The sequence below is a fragment of the Eupeodes corollae genome, chromosome 2 (genome assembly GCF_945859685.1).
Source record: "Eupeodes corollae chromosome 2, idEupCoro1.1, whole genome shotgun sequence".
In the NCBI taxonomy this organism is placed as follows: domain Eukaryota; kingdom Metazoa; phylum Arthropoda; class Insecta; order Diptera; family Syrphidae; genus Eupeodes; species Eupeodes corollae.
The window spans coordinates 134,562,640-134,579,166 of NC_079148.1; the positions used below are offsets into that span (position 1 = coordinate 134,562,640).

Below are 16,527 nucleotides of genomic sequence, written 5' to 3' on the forward strand. Positions count from 1 at the left end.
ACGTGGGCATATTAGTTGAAACAGTCCTACGCACTAACCATCTCGCCACGAGTATTACAAGAGTTTTTAAATTGGGAATTGAAAACCTTTAATTTTATTGTGAATATACCCTTAAATCAAACTGTCAGTGTCAACAAAATTGTATGCGAAGAATAACATTTCAGTATGGTGAATTCACTAAGGAAACATTTAAGTTGTGTTACCATTCATAGGGTCATTCATTTTTCTGTTCCTAAATAAAAGCTAAATATAACATCCGCCAGTGATACCTGTTGGGAATTTTTGCCCACTTTTTCGACCATTTTGGGCAATAAGTTGGGCCCAAACTAAGCAATGATGGTTTTTAATGATACACCGTCTCATTAAAATCACATCTTCGAAGATAGAATCTTCATTCTCCGGTCATAATGAGGTGTACGCTTCGATAACGGATGTCGCCAATTCGGATCGTCAGCACCGTTTGCACTTGCCGTAGCAATATGTTCCACTGGAACAAGTATTACAATGATGCTTACGTCATCAAAACACTTCCACAAGCTTACTTTTTCCTTGCGCTGTCGGTAAATTATGATCATCGTTGTAGTGCACGAACATTTTATGACACTTAAGTTTGACAGATATCAAATGCTAATGCTAACATTTTGAAACCACGAAATTGTTGATCACACAAATTAACTGCACAAATAGATATTTTATATTTTTTACGTATGGGGTTAAACAAAATTGTTAAAAATATTAGAATTAACTTTTAAAGAAGATTTAAAATTGTTTGTATGCATGGAGAAGCCTTTTTAACAACTTCTATCTTAAGTGACACCATTAATAGGAACAAAAAGATACTATTCGCCTATTATCAACAATCGTTTACTTCAAAGTTTTAGGTCAGCTAATGACTTACAACTATCAACCATTCCTGTGAGCACGTTCTGTTATCAGGGATGAAGTGGACCAAAAGTTTTAAATCGAATTCGATCGGCTTATTTGAGAAAGCATTTTTCATGACAAGAATTACTCTTGGAGGATTTGTCAATTCCTCGGAAGAGGCAGTACACATAACACCCACCTAATACACCCAAGACCCCTGGCATGATAGCTCGAAGCTCTAACCATCATTTTACGGGTACTACATCTCAAAAAATTGGCCTCAATATTTTTCTTATTCATTCTTTAATTTAAAAAAATCCGAAGAATTAATATGTACTCCCGAAATTTAGTTTTGAAATGAGTGGTTGTACAGATTTTCACATTCACGTCACAAAATATCAAAATTGCTTAGTTTCTTACGCTTTTAATTGTGCAAACATCACAAGCAACTCTATTCACAACACAACAAATATGTACAAATCCCAATTCGCAAGTGTTTTATGTCGTGCATGGCCAGCCTAAGCTTTCGGAAAGTACTATTTTCAAATATAAGCTTAAGAAAGTTCCCAAATAATTACTGACTTAAGGTAGCGCTACAGCAATGTTTGAACTAGGGCCTCACTCAAAAAACTTCTCCATCTAGCTCGGTCCTTAGCTAGATGTCTTCAGTTTGCGCTCCAAGTTGGATGAGGTCACTTTCCACTTGTGAGCGCCACCTGATCCGTGTGTGTGGATTCGAAGACTTTCCGGGCCGGAGCATTGGTTTCCATGCGATCTACGTCATCTTAGTCGTTGGACTTTTACCCTTCTGGCTAAGTCTATGTCACTGTAAAGGCCGTACAGCTCGTCGTTCCATCTTCTCCTACACTCCCCTTTGATGCATACGGTACCGTAGATCACACGAAGAATTTTTCTCTCGAACAGTCCCAAGGTGCTTTCATCCGCTTTTGTCATAGTCCATGCTTTTGCACTGTATAGCAGGACGGGGATGATAAGGGTCTTATATAGTAACACTTTGGTCCCTCGAAAGAGGACTTTACCACTCAATTGCTTTCTTAGTCCAAAGAAACCGCGGTTAGCAAGAGTTATTCTTTGTTTTATCTCAGTGCTGGTGTTGTTTTCTGCGTTTACAGTGGAGCCTAGGTAGACGAAGTCCTTACCTACCTCAAAGTTACGTCTGTCGATGGTGAAGTTTTGACCAAGATGTCGGTGTTGTATGCCCTCATTAACCGTCAAACCAATTTTTGCCGATTTTGCCTCAATACTCACAAAAGCCCCATTGAAATCACGCTGAGTTCTTCCGATTATGTCAATGTCATCAGCATATGCCAGTGTTTGGACAGACTTTTGAAAGATAGCGTCTCTACTGTTGACGTGTGAGCTCTGCACTATTCTTTCAAGCATGATGTTAAAAAAATCGCATGACAGCGCATCACCTTGTCTAAAACCTTTTTTGACATCGAAAGATTCTGTTAAGTTGTTTCCAACCTTTTTTGAGCAGCGTGAATTCTCCATGGCCATCCTGCACAAACGGATGAGTTTGGCAGGGATGCCAAAACTAAACAAGGCCTTGAAATCGATAAAAAGATGGTGGGTGTCGATTTGGTGTTCTTGGGTTTTTTCCAGGATCTGCCGTAATGTGAATATTTGATTAACTGTGGACTTTCCTGGACTTAAACAACACTGATAAGGACCTATCAGGTTGTTGACGGTGGGCTTAAGACGTTCACATATTATGGCAGAAGAGATGACAAAATACAGAATTTTTAAAAATCTTCGATTCACTCCACATCTTTTTTTACGTCAAGCATGTACAGAGACACTTTCTTAGTAAAGCATCTTGTACATGAGCTACGAGCTGCAAATTGCGAAATGTGGATGTTCGCATATTTTGACTTTTCTATTCGCAGACAGCGACGAATTGTCAATTTATAATTTCCCTTTTCAACAAACAAAACAAGAGTGGTATAATTTTGAGGTTGAAATGAGCGCGAACAATTTATTCGTTGCAGTGTGGATGGTATGTGGAACGTAAATAGAGTTTGACAGCAACTACACTGGAATTCGTTGCTACCAAATTGTTTTTATAAAATTGTCTTGTTTTAGACAACTAAATGCAAATTTTACTATCCCAACATAAGTGTCAATTGATTTTTTATAATTTAAAAGTGTTTTTTGTTTGGAGTTGACTTTTTGAAATGTGTAAAATCACGCTTGTTCGTCCATTTGTTCATTCGTTGTTCGCTCTCATGTGCAAGGCCCTTTACAAACTTTAAATTGCTAGCGAACATCTTTCCAAACTTTTTTTCAACTTAATAAAATTAATGAAAAAACATTTATGACGTTCGATAATAAATGGCTTTTTGAACGTTTCTTCAAACGGTGCTATTTTTTAAAAATTTCCATTTTCTTGAAGTGTAACCGATTTGAAAAAGTGTGTTCTCTTATTTCTTACATAAAGCTTTGACTATTTTTTTAAAATATTTGTAGCTTCATCTTAAGAAAAAAAATAAACATTTTTTGTAAAAAAATTTTTGTCAAGTTTTTTTTATATACATAGTTATTTTTTGAAAGGTCAGTAAATATTAACAATTTTTGAATACAAAAAGTCAGAACGTAAAAAAGTAAAAGATGTCCAGTTAAGGTTGGCATATTTGCAAATCTTGATTTTTCCGGGACTGTATCAAAAACTGCCTAAATAGTGTTTTCGAGGTTCCCTTGAAGTTACAAAATTAGAAGTATTTTTACATTTTTCGAATACCATGATTTAAAAAAACTAGACGCCATGATATTTTTTTGACTTTTAAAATAATTCAAATTAAATAATCCTTGATTTCAAAAATATTAAAGGAATAGGTATATTCCAATAAGTTCCAAAAGATTACATTTTGTTTTTGTTATTTTTAATAAATTTCAGGACCCCTTTTAAACGCACTTAACTTTATGAAATATTCATTACCCTCTAATGGTTTTTATTGAAAGTGTTTCAAGGACAAAACCCACCAAGGCCATATTTAGGTGTTTCATTTGAAATCTATAGCAAAACTTATAATCACAAACCACATTCTACTCGTCTTTTTTTAATAGACATCAGCTAATTTATATTAAACAAAAATTATCCTCCTTTTTTTCTAACAAGTTACGAAGACCTTTTTTTAAGGTCGGTATACGATGGTATAGTTATAAAATAGATACACTACAAATATAATTAGATTGTCGATAAAAATTTCATCTGGATCAAGGATAGTTTTAATTAATTAACTTTTGATTTCAATTTAAATATACATAGATAGATGGGTATGAATGTAGGAAGGTGGGGTAGGAGTAATAGGTAAAGTGGTACTTACCAGGGTTGCAGGTACAAACGTGGGCACAGTCTCGAAGTTCCCCACCGTAATGGTATACGAGTGCAGCAGGAAATAGACACCCAAGAACAACACCCCCAGAAGGCATGAGAATCCTCCGCAAATTAAGCACCATACTACGTATTTTTTAATGCCCGTGGAATGTGGTACTAGAAGAGAAAATAATTCAAAATATAAAAATTACTTACAATATAAATAAAAAATATAGAAGAAAAATTGTATTTGAAATTGAATGCGCTTTAAATCTATGATAATGTAACGATGATGATGGAGATGAAGATATTTTTAAAGTTAAATGGTTTTGCAATAAAATGTAGGTACAGTGGTATACGTCAACATAGGTACACAGAGGTATTAGATTAATCGTAGGTAAATTATTAAAGATAATTGGATTGGCTTGTGGCATGGGTAAAATGCGAAATTAAGTCCTACAAACATGCATCCCTACAAATTATAAAAACATTGCCATTTGCCATCATCCCAGACGTTGTCGTTGTCGTTGCCATAGTCGTTCCTTCTTCAGTTGGTCAGGGCAGTCGACGGCGGCGGTGGTAAAGCAGAAAATGAGATTTCATATCTTCAAGTTGTTGCGATGCTGCTGATGATGTAATGGTTATGCATTCAAGCAACAAGAAGTACTTTTCCCAGTTTTATTTTTTCCTTCATCTCATACTAACTGTGCACAGCAATTAGATGGAATTATTTCTTGGCTACAAGAGGTTCCTCCTTTTTCATTCAGAAGAAAAAGGATTTTAATGGAAAATATATACAACTTCTATGCAACCACTCTTTGCTCGCTGGATGGGTTGATGTTCCATGCAGAACTCGCTGCATCAATTGTGCTCTGTATAACTACAGCTTTTTTTACAGTTTAGTTATTTGAATGTTTAAAAAACAAACAAACATTTTTGTGTTGTTAATGGATTTTATTTCAGTAGTTTATGTACTATGCATATTAGACTGGGTCAAAAAATTAAAGTAATAAAAATTTTGAATTCTATTATTGTGTTTGTACGGAGAGACTGATACAATCCCAACATATTGAATCCAGGGAATACATAATCCAAAAAATTTAGAAATTCAAAAACCCAAAAATTCAGAAAACTTAAAACTTCGAAAATCAAAAATCCACAAAATGATGAAAAAATGCAAGTTTTTCATTTTGTGTCATGTTTTAGTCATTTCTTGTTTATACGCAACCATTTGGTCTTTACATAATAGGTTTGTATTCTCCAAAATTTGTCTTTTTGAAAATATAGTTTAAGATTAGTGTATTGCATTTCTTAACTTTTCCTGAACTAACCATTTCTCAATGCTTAAAAAAATAAAAATAATGTGAAATAAAAAATTACAGAGAAGTTTTTGAATTAATATCTCAAGACTTCCAGCCAGCCTACGATCTAATCTTATTTCTAAAAAGTCAATAGAATGTATATTTCAAAAGAAATATTCTATTTTAGTTTCTAGGATTTAAGTTTTTATGGATTTTGGATTTTTTTTTTATTTGGGTTTTACGGATTCTGAGTTTTTGTAGTGCTGGGTTTTGAGATTCCGAATCATCAGGATAATTGATTTCTGGGTTACTTGAATTACAAATTTCTAAATTGTGTTGATCTTCTAAAAAATCATTCAGGCTTCTATCATTTATTTTTTATATTTTGTATTCCTTTTCGATATTTTCAATCAAATTTAAACTGAAATTGAATATTTGACAAGGAAAAAGGTCCAAGTACAAATTTGGGTGATACAAACCGTTTTCACAAAATCTCAAATATTCTTGCCGCACAAAACCATGGGTCTCTAGTAGCCATCGATTTTGAAAGAGCCTATGAAAGGATCGGAGCTCACACAATTCTTAATCAGCTTAAAGAATGGCAGCTAAGTCCAAAAATGATTAAATTTATACAAAAAATTTTCTTAACAATCGCAAGTACTGAACCAGGGTTAACAATGAGTATTCCAAAATACATCCAATGAAGAATGGAATTCCTCACGGATCACCGCTATCGTTGATTCTATTTATAATTGCGTTCAACAATATCAGCACGATCATCAATCCTGAGAAACTACTTGACCATGGTCCATACGCTGACGATCTCATAATAATTGCCAAGATAAAAGACCACGTCCTCATAGAAGACGCTTTCATAAGAGTTCTACATAAAATTAAAAGTTGGATAGAGCAAACAGTTGCATTTGTGCCGCAAGACAAGTTGTACAAATTTTACCTTAAGCTTTGGTTCATACAGCCTTGAAAACACCACTGAACTTACTTTCTTGTGCTTACTATCAATAAATCATATCGATGGTCTTCACATATACTTAAACTGAAAAACTCCCTCATACTCTGCCTAAATATCATCAAATATTTTTGCGGAAAAAAATTGTTGTGCATATTAACACGATATTAAATCTAGTGCAAGCCTTAATTCTTTCGAAAATTGACTATGCACTCCCAATTTATGGCAACAGCTCCAAGACCACCCTACCACGCCGCAATTCGAATTGCGTTAGATGCATATCGCAATACTCCAGTTTTTAACATGCTCGCCGAATCTGGTTTTGCCTCTTTAGAAAATCGTATTAAATTTGCCACAGCCAAAACTATACGAAAGCTTCTTACCTCTCAAGATTCAGTTATACAAAAATCTTAAACTCACGCTAAGAGGAAAAATCCAAAATAGAAAATGCAATATACAAATAGCAAGTGACCTTTACATTGTAATGAATTATATTAATTTAAAGCCAGGCCCTTATCCGCCTTGGTAATGATAGCTTCACCATAACTCTCGCTGTCTATCAAAAAACCTCACTGGATCCTGCCATCTTCAGACAGCTTTACAATGAACTTGCACACCACCTTGCCTTTAACATTTTTTCCTTTTTGTACACTGACGGGTAAAAACATAACAACACCCCGGCATAAGCAGTCGTTGATCAGCGAGGAAATACGATTCAAGCAAGTGTTCTTATTGAACTCAGCTCAATATTTACAGCAGAATCTGCTACCATAATGAGTGCTATTGAGTTTGAAGAAAAGAAGCGTGGTAAGTTCTGGGGTGGAATCTGCTAAGGTGATTTTTGATTGTCACCTTTGTGATCATAAAAAGTGATCAAACTAATTTTTGCGTCTGTGTAAGGTGATCACCAAATTTTGTTTAGAATTTGGTATCACTTTAAAAGAAATTCACTGACGTTTGTTACAATTTCAGTGGTTGTATTCAAAAACCGATCTGAAGCTATCCGGATTATTATGTAATTATAAGTTTTGATGTACCAAGTAGCCACGATGATGTTCTGCCTGCACAATAGTCAGCATTTAACTTTTCTAGTTGAGCACTCTGTCTCCATACAAAGCTGTCGTAAGCACTCCCGCCATATTTTGCATTTATTGCCAGAATTTTTCTGTTCTCGTTGCAGATCTATGCAACAAAAATTAATGAATCAACAAATTGACTCACGATCATAGCGTTTACACTATGTCTTCCTTTTCTATTGAAATACATATGCTCATTTTCCGGAGGGCGGAGAATCAGAATATGACTCCCATCAATGCAGCCGATTACTAGAAACAAATAATAAAATAAAAACAAGTAATAACAAATTAGTTTATTTTTACTAAGAAACAAAATCCTACCTCCAGGAATTTGATATTTTTCGTAGAAAAACATTTTTGTTGCTTCTGAAGCCCATTGATTAAATTTGATTGTAAGTGGGCACAATTTCCTCTATATTTGTTTTAAGGTCAAAGAAATAACCTTACAAACAGTACTTTGGCCCATTGGAGGTGACCAGTCAGCGCCAACTTGCCTTTGGTAGCCACCACGTCCAAGAAATTTTAAAGTCACGGCTAATCGAAGAATAGGGGGAATTTGTGTTGACCGCATATATAGCACATATGCGTACTTACTTTGGACTTGGATGATCAAGGATGTTTATTTTATTGCGGAGGTTAATCCTCAAGAGCCGGACATTTCTATTATGATTAATATTTTCATTTTCAGATTGTAAAATAAAAGGCCTAAACACATTCCTATTGTCTTGAAATTTCAGCAACTAAAAATAAAATTCAATTTCCAATGAAAGTGACAACTAAAGAGCTGTCACCAGAAAAAGTCACCAAATCGTGATTGTCACCGGTGACTATCACCTTACACAGACCGAATTTGTTGATATTGACTGTCACCTATCACAAATCACCTTACCCGATTCCACCCCTGTATTTTCTGAGATAGCCTCCACTTTAAAGGCAGTTCTAAACTTAAATAATAACCAAATTGCGATTACAACGATTCGTAATAAATTATCCCAATACCCCAACAGACTTTAATCAGTAATGTAGCAGCTCTCTTTGCTGACAAGCAAGCTGCCAACTCGTCGTATCCAGTCTCAAATATTTACAGCACCAATGATATCCGAGCTTATAAACGGTGATTTTTTAAGAGCTTGAGAACTTTTTAAAAAAAAAAACGCATAAAATTTGCAAAATCTCATCGATTCTTTATTTGAAACGTTAGATTGGTCCATGATATTTACTTTTTGAAGATAATTTCATTTAAATGTTGACCGCGGCTGCGTCTTAGGTGGTCCATTCGGAAAGTCCAATTTTGGGTAACTTTTTCGAGCATTTCGGCCGGAATAGCCCGAATTTCTTCGGAAATGTTGTCTTCCAAAGCTGGAATAGTTGCTGGCTTATTTGTGTAGACTTTAGACTTGACGTAGCCCCACAAAAAATAGTCTAAAGGCGTCAAATCGCATGATCTTGGTGGCCAACTTACCGGTCCATTCCTTGAGATGAATTGTTCTCCGAAGTTTTCCCTCAAAATGGCCATAGAATCGCGAGCTGTGTGGCATGTAGCGCCATCTTGTTGAAACCACATGTCAACCAAGTTCAGTTCTCTCATTTTTGGCAACAAAAAGTTTGTTAGCATTGAATGATAGCGACGCCATTCACCGTAACGTTGCGTCCAACAGCATCTTTGAAAAAATACGGTCCAATGATTCCACCAGCGTACAAACCACACCAAACAGTGCATTTTTCGGGATGCATGGGCAGTTCTTGAACGGCTTCTGGTTGCTCTTCACTCCGAATGCGGCAATTTTGCTTATTTACGTAGCCATTCAACCAGAAATGAGCCTCATCGCTGAACAAAATTTGTCGATAAAAAAGCGGATTTTCTGCCAACTTTTTTGGTAATAAAATTCAATGATTTGCAAGCGTTGCTCGTTAGTAAGTCTATTCATGATGAAATGTCAAAGCATACTGAGCATCTTTCTCTTTGACACCATGTCTGAAATCCCGCGTGATCTGTCAAATACTAATGCATGAAAATCCTAACCTCAAAAAAATCACCCTTTATTATGGCACCTTTGAATGAAACGAACATCCAAACTTTAACACGTATAAATAATTGTTATTCAATCTGCCACAACTATCAGGACAAGAAACTACAGCCATTTTGAGACTGAGACTGGGCCACACCGCCTCACTCATCAGCTCCTACTTGATCATATGATTCCTGCTCCTACTGCAACAATCCAGCAAAAATGACAGTCGAACATCTTCTAACCATCTGCTCTATCTTTCAATCAAATCAAAACATTTTCACCTTACTAGAACTCATCAAAAACCCTAGATTAGATAACTGCATCAAAGGTACGATTTTTTAATTTCACTTTTAAGCTTTGGAACTTTTCCAATTACTTTATTTGAAGAAAAATTTAATATTTAAAAAACAACATACAAATCAACACATTTTTGAATAAATTGAATCCTCTGAAAGTATTGACTATTTAAGTTAAATAAAACTAAACTATTGTTTTTTTTACCCTTTCTGGCCCAATTTCTTTCACTCGATGAGACAAATTGGGATTTTAAATCATGTAGACCTTTTTTTTGGGCACTAAATTTTCTACAAAAATATATATGTACATACACATGACTTATTTTGGAAGTTGTTAGGCAATATAGACTTGTCGACAAGGTTTTGTTTTTGGAAATCAAGTTTCACTTTTCCGATGGGTTTTGATGGACTTAATTGAAGTCAAATTTCAGAGTTACTCCATTACGGATATATTACATTTTAAGATTTGAAAAGACATGTATAAGACTTTTTATGGTTCTCTTAGTATTTTATTCACTGAAAATCGTCATGGGTTTCAAAATCTATAAATCCTGTCTTCAATATTTCGTTAAAATATAGAATTTCTTAAAATTTTCGAAAAGTCTAAATAATTTGTTCTACGTCTTAAATAAATATCAGTGTTTTTTTGGCATTCTATACACAGTACAGTAGAAAATTCCCAAGAAAACCCATCGGCAGTAGCCAGATTTTTGTATTTAAAAATTGATACAACTGAAAAAAGATCTGTCAGAATAATAATAAAAAAAACACAAATATAAGAAAGTTTTGTGAGAATCAAAAGTTAAAATTAACTTCAGCAAAAAAAAAACAACTAAAACTAATAAAATGGACAATTTTCAAGAAGAAATTGTAAGAAAACATCTGAAAATTGAGATTCTATAAAAATAGTTCATTTAAACTTTGCAGCTTTGACATAAAATAAAAACTTCAAGAAGGCGGTTTGTTCGTAGACTACTACATTAACATGTGGAATTGAAGCGAGCTTGAAGCTTGTCTCAATTCTTTATATAACTGAAACAAGTTGAAAGAGCTTGATTTGACTCAATTCTGGTCGAGGATCGGAGTCTATTTAAAATTTGTCAAGAAAAACTTGTGTGGAGGAGTTGGTTTTACAGAACTATTCAGTTCTTCATTGTTTAAGACAATTGTACCAACATTTGAAAACGAAATCACATACAATCAATTCGAGACTCGTATAAATGTCAAAAACCCATCCGCAGTACGATTCTACTTTAACCTTTATCGGTAGTATTCATACTGCGGATATTGTTTTTTTTATTCGTGTAATGTCCTACTATACTATTGATAGATTTTCCAACAAAACACCGGTAATGTGTAAAAACACAGAGAACTTCTTAAATGATTTAAAAATGCTTCTTTGACAAAAGTAAAAGGGTAAGTATTTTATAATAACATCCATAGGTAAACAGTACAATATAAAAATAATGTTGAAAACGGGTATTCTTAAAATTTGAGCAATCTTTTTAAATCGAAATTCCGATTATATATTAGCCTTAAAAATTAAGTGAAAAAATGTCTCAAAATAATGACGTTTAAGGTTTCTCAAACGTCACATTTAGTCAAATGACGAATTACAACTTATGAGCATTTTAAGAAACCTTGATATAAATAAACTAAGAATTCCTTCTTAAGAACTATGTTGTTTTTTACCTTAACCTTAAAAAAAACTTGTTTTATATGTCATCAACATTTCTAAAGAGTCATATTTATTATCACTAAAAATCTTATGTGATAGAAAAATAAGAATTTAAGATTCGAATTCAGAGAAGTTTTAATCTTCAAGAAAAGTATTTGCTGGGCAGTGATATCGATACAAAATTAATAATATAAAACAGGGTAGGACTTTAATTATTATTTTTTCAACGGTGAAACTTAAATCGATAATTTGCGGCTATCATTTTGAACAATATTCAATTCAATTTAATTCAAATATTCATTTACTGCAAATAATCATTGTACTTTTTTTTCAAAAGCTTTTATGAATATGCAAGGTGCTTGCTATAATCCAGGTTTGGATTTAGTAAAACTCCCAAATACTTGTATTCTTTCCATATTTCTAAACGACTTCCATTAAGTATCCAGGTGTTACTAACTTCAGAGCAAATAGAAAAGCACTGAGTAGACATTCTTGCTTTATGCCAGTAAGTGATTTAAATGGTTTTGAATATGTTTTGCCATTCCAGACTGCAACTTCAGTATCTTTGTACAAACAACGGATTATATGGATGAATTTTGTTGACACTCCAAGTTTGGAAAGTTTAAAAAAAAACGCATTTCGATTCATCAAATCAAATGCAGCGTTAAAATCGACAAACAATGTGTATACTTTTTTGTTTCTGGCCTAAACTGCTTTAACTATTCATGTTAAAGTAAATATGTGGTAAACCTTCGAATAGTTCCTTCTAAAGCCTGCTTAAACCTCTGTAAGAATGTTGTTTACATCCACCCAATTTTCAAGCCTGTCCATGAGATAACCACAAAATATCTTCGCAATGACATTCATGAAGGATATGCCTCGGTAGTTTTCAACTGCATTTAGACAATATTTTTTAGGTTGTTTTCAAAAACAAAAAATATTTGCATTTTTCGACCCAGTCTAATGTATATTGTCTACTCGTATATAAGAGGCTTAATGGAAAAACAGTTTTCTATTACATAAAGCAAAAGAGTTATGTTTTTTGATGCAATTAAGACAAATGACACTTTTTGAAATGTGAAACTTCTTTATGAATGAATTTTCTGCTCATCATTATTTTTCTATTATGCAAATTTAAATACAATATTCTATGCACCCTCAATCAGATTTAATATTCCGAGAATTTTAAGGGCGGATACCTTTTTCTATATAAGGAATGGAATATAGTTAATAGCGATTAAATGATTTCGAAATGATTTTCAGTGTATTCAGTATACTCATTATTTTCTCATTTGCTATTATTGATGGGAATATCCTTATTAGTCCAGTAACTATGTATATAAGTATAGACTGTGTGTAAAATCAGGTAGTTCTGAGTTTGAGCATAACAAAACTGTTGGCCACATGAATAATATAATTTTCCAAAACAGGTATTTTAAACGATTTTGATTTTGACAAACTAATTGTAATTTGATCACAAGATTGTGTTTATAGATCTAAAGGTGTTTAAACTGCAGATATTGAAATCTTAGCTAAAATACCAATTTAACAATAAGGGTTAATGAATTAATAATAACAAATATCAAAAATAGAGAGTTTGTCACGAGATGTTACAGAATACAAGAGCTTTCAATTTGGACTAAGAGAAGACCAAAAAACGTATGGGATGGAGATGGTTCTAGACAATACTAATATTATTCTTATACAAAAACCAATAGTTAAGTGTTGTAAGTCACTAAGCCTAGGTAAGCTTCAAGCGCCACCTAATTTATTAAAAATAAAAAATAATAATAACAGAATTCCAAAGTGTATGGAGTATTCGGGCTATACTTACACTGGCCTACATAACATTTGCAACAATTTTGGCAAATTTTTCAAATCTAATTATTTAGTTTCAAATAACAATAATGCTTTCTCTTTGGCACCATCTAACAATACGGTTAACATTGATCAGTTAAGTTTTAATATAACTGAGGTTCAGAAAGTTTTATCGAGCATGAATGACGATAAGAATTCCTTTCCAGACGAAATTCCTCCCATTATTTTATTAAAAGAGACTATATCCCTATATATGCCCTCTAAAGTCTTTTCACGGGTACTGCCTCTTGCGAGGAATTGACAAATTCTCCAAGAGTAACTCTTGTTGTAAGTCACTAAGCCCTAGTTCACAACGTACTGTTGGGCCACCCAATGTATATCAACTCGGATTTGTATCCGGGAGATCAACTTCTAGAAATCTTACAATTTTCTCCAACTTTTTTTTAAATAATCTAAAAAAAGGATATCAAGTCGATGTCATATATACGGATTTTTCCAAAGCATTAGACAGAGTTCACCATAAAATTTTAATTCATAAACTGGAAAAACTAGGTATTCGATCGTCTCAAGTCCAGTAGATGTTCCCTCGGGTGTTCCTCAAGGTAGCCATCTTGGACCACTTTTATTTCTAATATTCATAAATGATCTACCTGATTTTCTATTAAATTCTTTTTCCTTGATGTTTGGCGATGATCTTAAATTTCTGAGATGCATTAAGGATCCGGTTGATCGTTCTTCTTCAAGAAGATCTTCAAAGCTTATCAAAATGGTGTAAAGTCAACAAATTAAACCTCAACTTCTCTAAATTTCAATGTTTTTCATTTTCCGCCGCTCTTCTCCTTTTGTGTATGATTATCATATTGAGAATAAAGTTCTTGATAGAGTTTCAACCAAAAAAGATCTGGGAGTCATTTTTGACTCTAAATTCAACTTCGCTAATCATTTAGAATTCATAGTTAATAAGGCCAACTCTATGCTTGGATTTGTTTTCCGCAACTCTTAAGGTCTAAATTATCCCTATACCTTAAAACGCTTCACATTGCTCAGATCTGGAGTACTGCTGTTTGGTATGGAATCCGAATTACAAATCTCATTCTGTTAGAATTGAAAAAAATGCAAGAAAAAAATAAGAATAGTTATTTATAAACTTATATGGAACGTTGATACTATGCCACCTTATAGTACTCGACTTAAAGTTCTTGGCATTCAGACCTTAGAAAACCGCCGCAAAATATTTTCAGTATATCTTTATTAAAAATTTGTTATCTTATTATACTGACTGTCCGTTTTTATTGTTTCTTATAAATTTGCATGCTCCAACTAAGAAATCGTTATTTATTCCTTGAGGTACTTCATAGAGTACATTTTGCTGTTAACGAGCCAATATCTCGCTGTGTCAGAGAAATTAACCAAATATCTGATTTTATTGATTTCAATTTTCATTTGAATAGGGATGCATTCTCAACCTATTCTTTTTGGTTAATTGACTAAAATGTATGTTAAGACAAATTTTGTATTTCGCTAGTCTGTAAGAATTACTTAATCTCTAATTGATGATGAAAATAAATCAATGTTCATTACATTTTTGCACTCTTTACTGATAACTTTATATTAAATTGTCTTATCAATTTTGAACTAAATTCTTCAAACTAAATCTTAAAATATGTTTATATTTTTACTAGCTTTTTTCCCGCGGCTTCGCCCGCAGTGGAGAAATTAAATAAGTTTGAGAGATAAAGGGTAAGGGTATAATAATAGAAATGAGTCAATATAATAACTAAATTTTATTGCTTGGCTGAGATCAACAATTTTTAAAAAATTACTACAGGCAATGAAGTTTCAACACCTTAAATATGCTTATTGAAATGCAACAACAAATGTTAAAATATATTTCACCGTAACAAAAATAAATAATTCTGAATTCTAAAGATAGAAGAGTCCAACACTGCCGGAGTTTATTTTACGTAAATCTTGATGGAAAACATCATTTTGCTCTGGAAGTAATTGAGGGACTAATTTTGCCACTTGATGTTGCAATGCTATGAAATCATAATCTAGCTCACGTGCAATTTCATTATCAAAATCATCCACATTGTCTCTTCGAGGTCTGGACCTTCCTAAATCATCAAATTTTTTCCAACCATGGTAAAAACCTTGTTTTCGATTATAATTAGCGTTTTATTGTAGACATGTTCATTGAAAGTAATGTCGGTGTGTACTTGCTGCAGTTGATGTAAAATATCTTCAGCCATGTATTCTTTGTACTTATTCCAAAGAGTTTGAGGGTTAGAAGACCGCAAGAAGATAAAAGCGTAGCGTAAAGTTCCCTGATTTTATCTGGCGATCGGCATAGTACAGCTTCCTCCATAGTTTCATCCCAATGATTGTCATTTTCTAACAGTCACCGACACCGAGCTTCACATGCTTCTCGGTAGATTTGACATTCCTGACAATTGACAATTTTAAGTTCTGTAAAGCTAATTGGACCTCTAACATGATGCAACAACATGCGCAGACAAAAGAATTCAAAATTCGTAACATGTACGGTAAATATAGAAAAAATAGAAACAGTTCAAACTATATTCAATTGAATTAGATATTATTAGATATTGTCGTCACCGTCGGTAATACAGTGGGTTGATATTACAGTATTCAGGGTTGAAACTTCATTACTATGATGCTAGATGACGTTGAAGTAGCTAAATTTGACGATATTTTGACAAACAATTTTCTTATTTTTCGTAAATTTTTTTTATTTTTTTTAATAAAAAGTATCCTATGTTACTTTTAATACCTTCAAGGGTTTATGTACAAAGTTTCATGGTGATCGGTTAAGTAGTTTTTGCGTGAAAGCGTAACAAACAAACTTACATTCGCATTTATAATATTAGTATGATGAGATTTGGAAACAACTTAATAATCTATTATTTTTCAAGTCAAGTTTTTAAATCCGTTAGACTGGTTTTATTTGAATTAATGTTTATATGTATACAAATTTTGCATTTTAGTAATTAAATAGAAATTATGTCTGGACGAATCATCATCATATACATATATTAGCGGTTTTTCGACTCTCATACTAAACTAATTTTAACAAATAAGGTGTCAAAACAAAGAGAATTTTCAGTACACTATGCGAAATGCATTTTATTGAATATTAATTTATAATTTGTTGAAG

At 33.1% G+C, this 16,527-nt stretch overlaps 1 protein-coding gene across 3 annotated transcripts in view; it reads right to left on the bottom strand.

Annotated features, from left to right (window-relative positions):
• The window catches only part of LOC129945735 (uncharacterized), a 101,814-nt gene that overhangs the window by 40,274 nt on the left and 45,013 nt on the right, over window positions 1–16,527 (bottom strand). For all 3 annotated transcript variants that reach the window (XM_056055614.1, XM_056055615.1, XM_056055616.1), the window contains one exon: window positions 4,212–4,378. In XM_056055614.1, coding sequence (XP_055911589.1) covers window positions 4,212–4,378 — 167 coding nt within the window. The remainder of the gene's footprint in view (window positions 1–4,211; window positions 4,379–16,527) is intronic.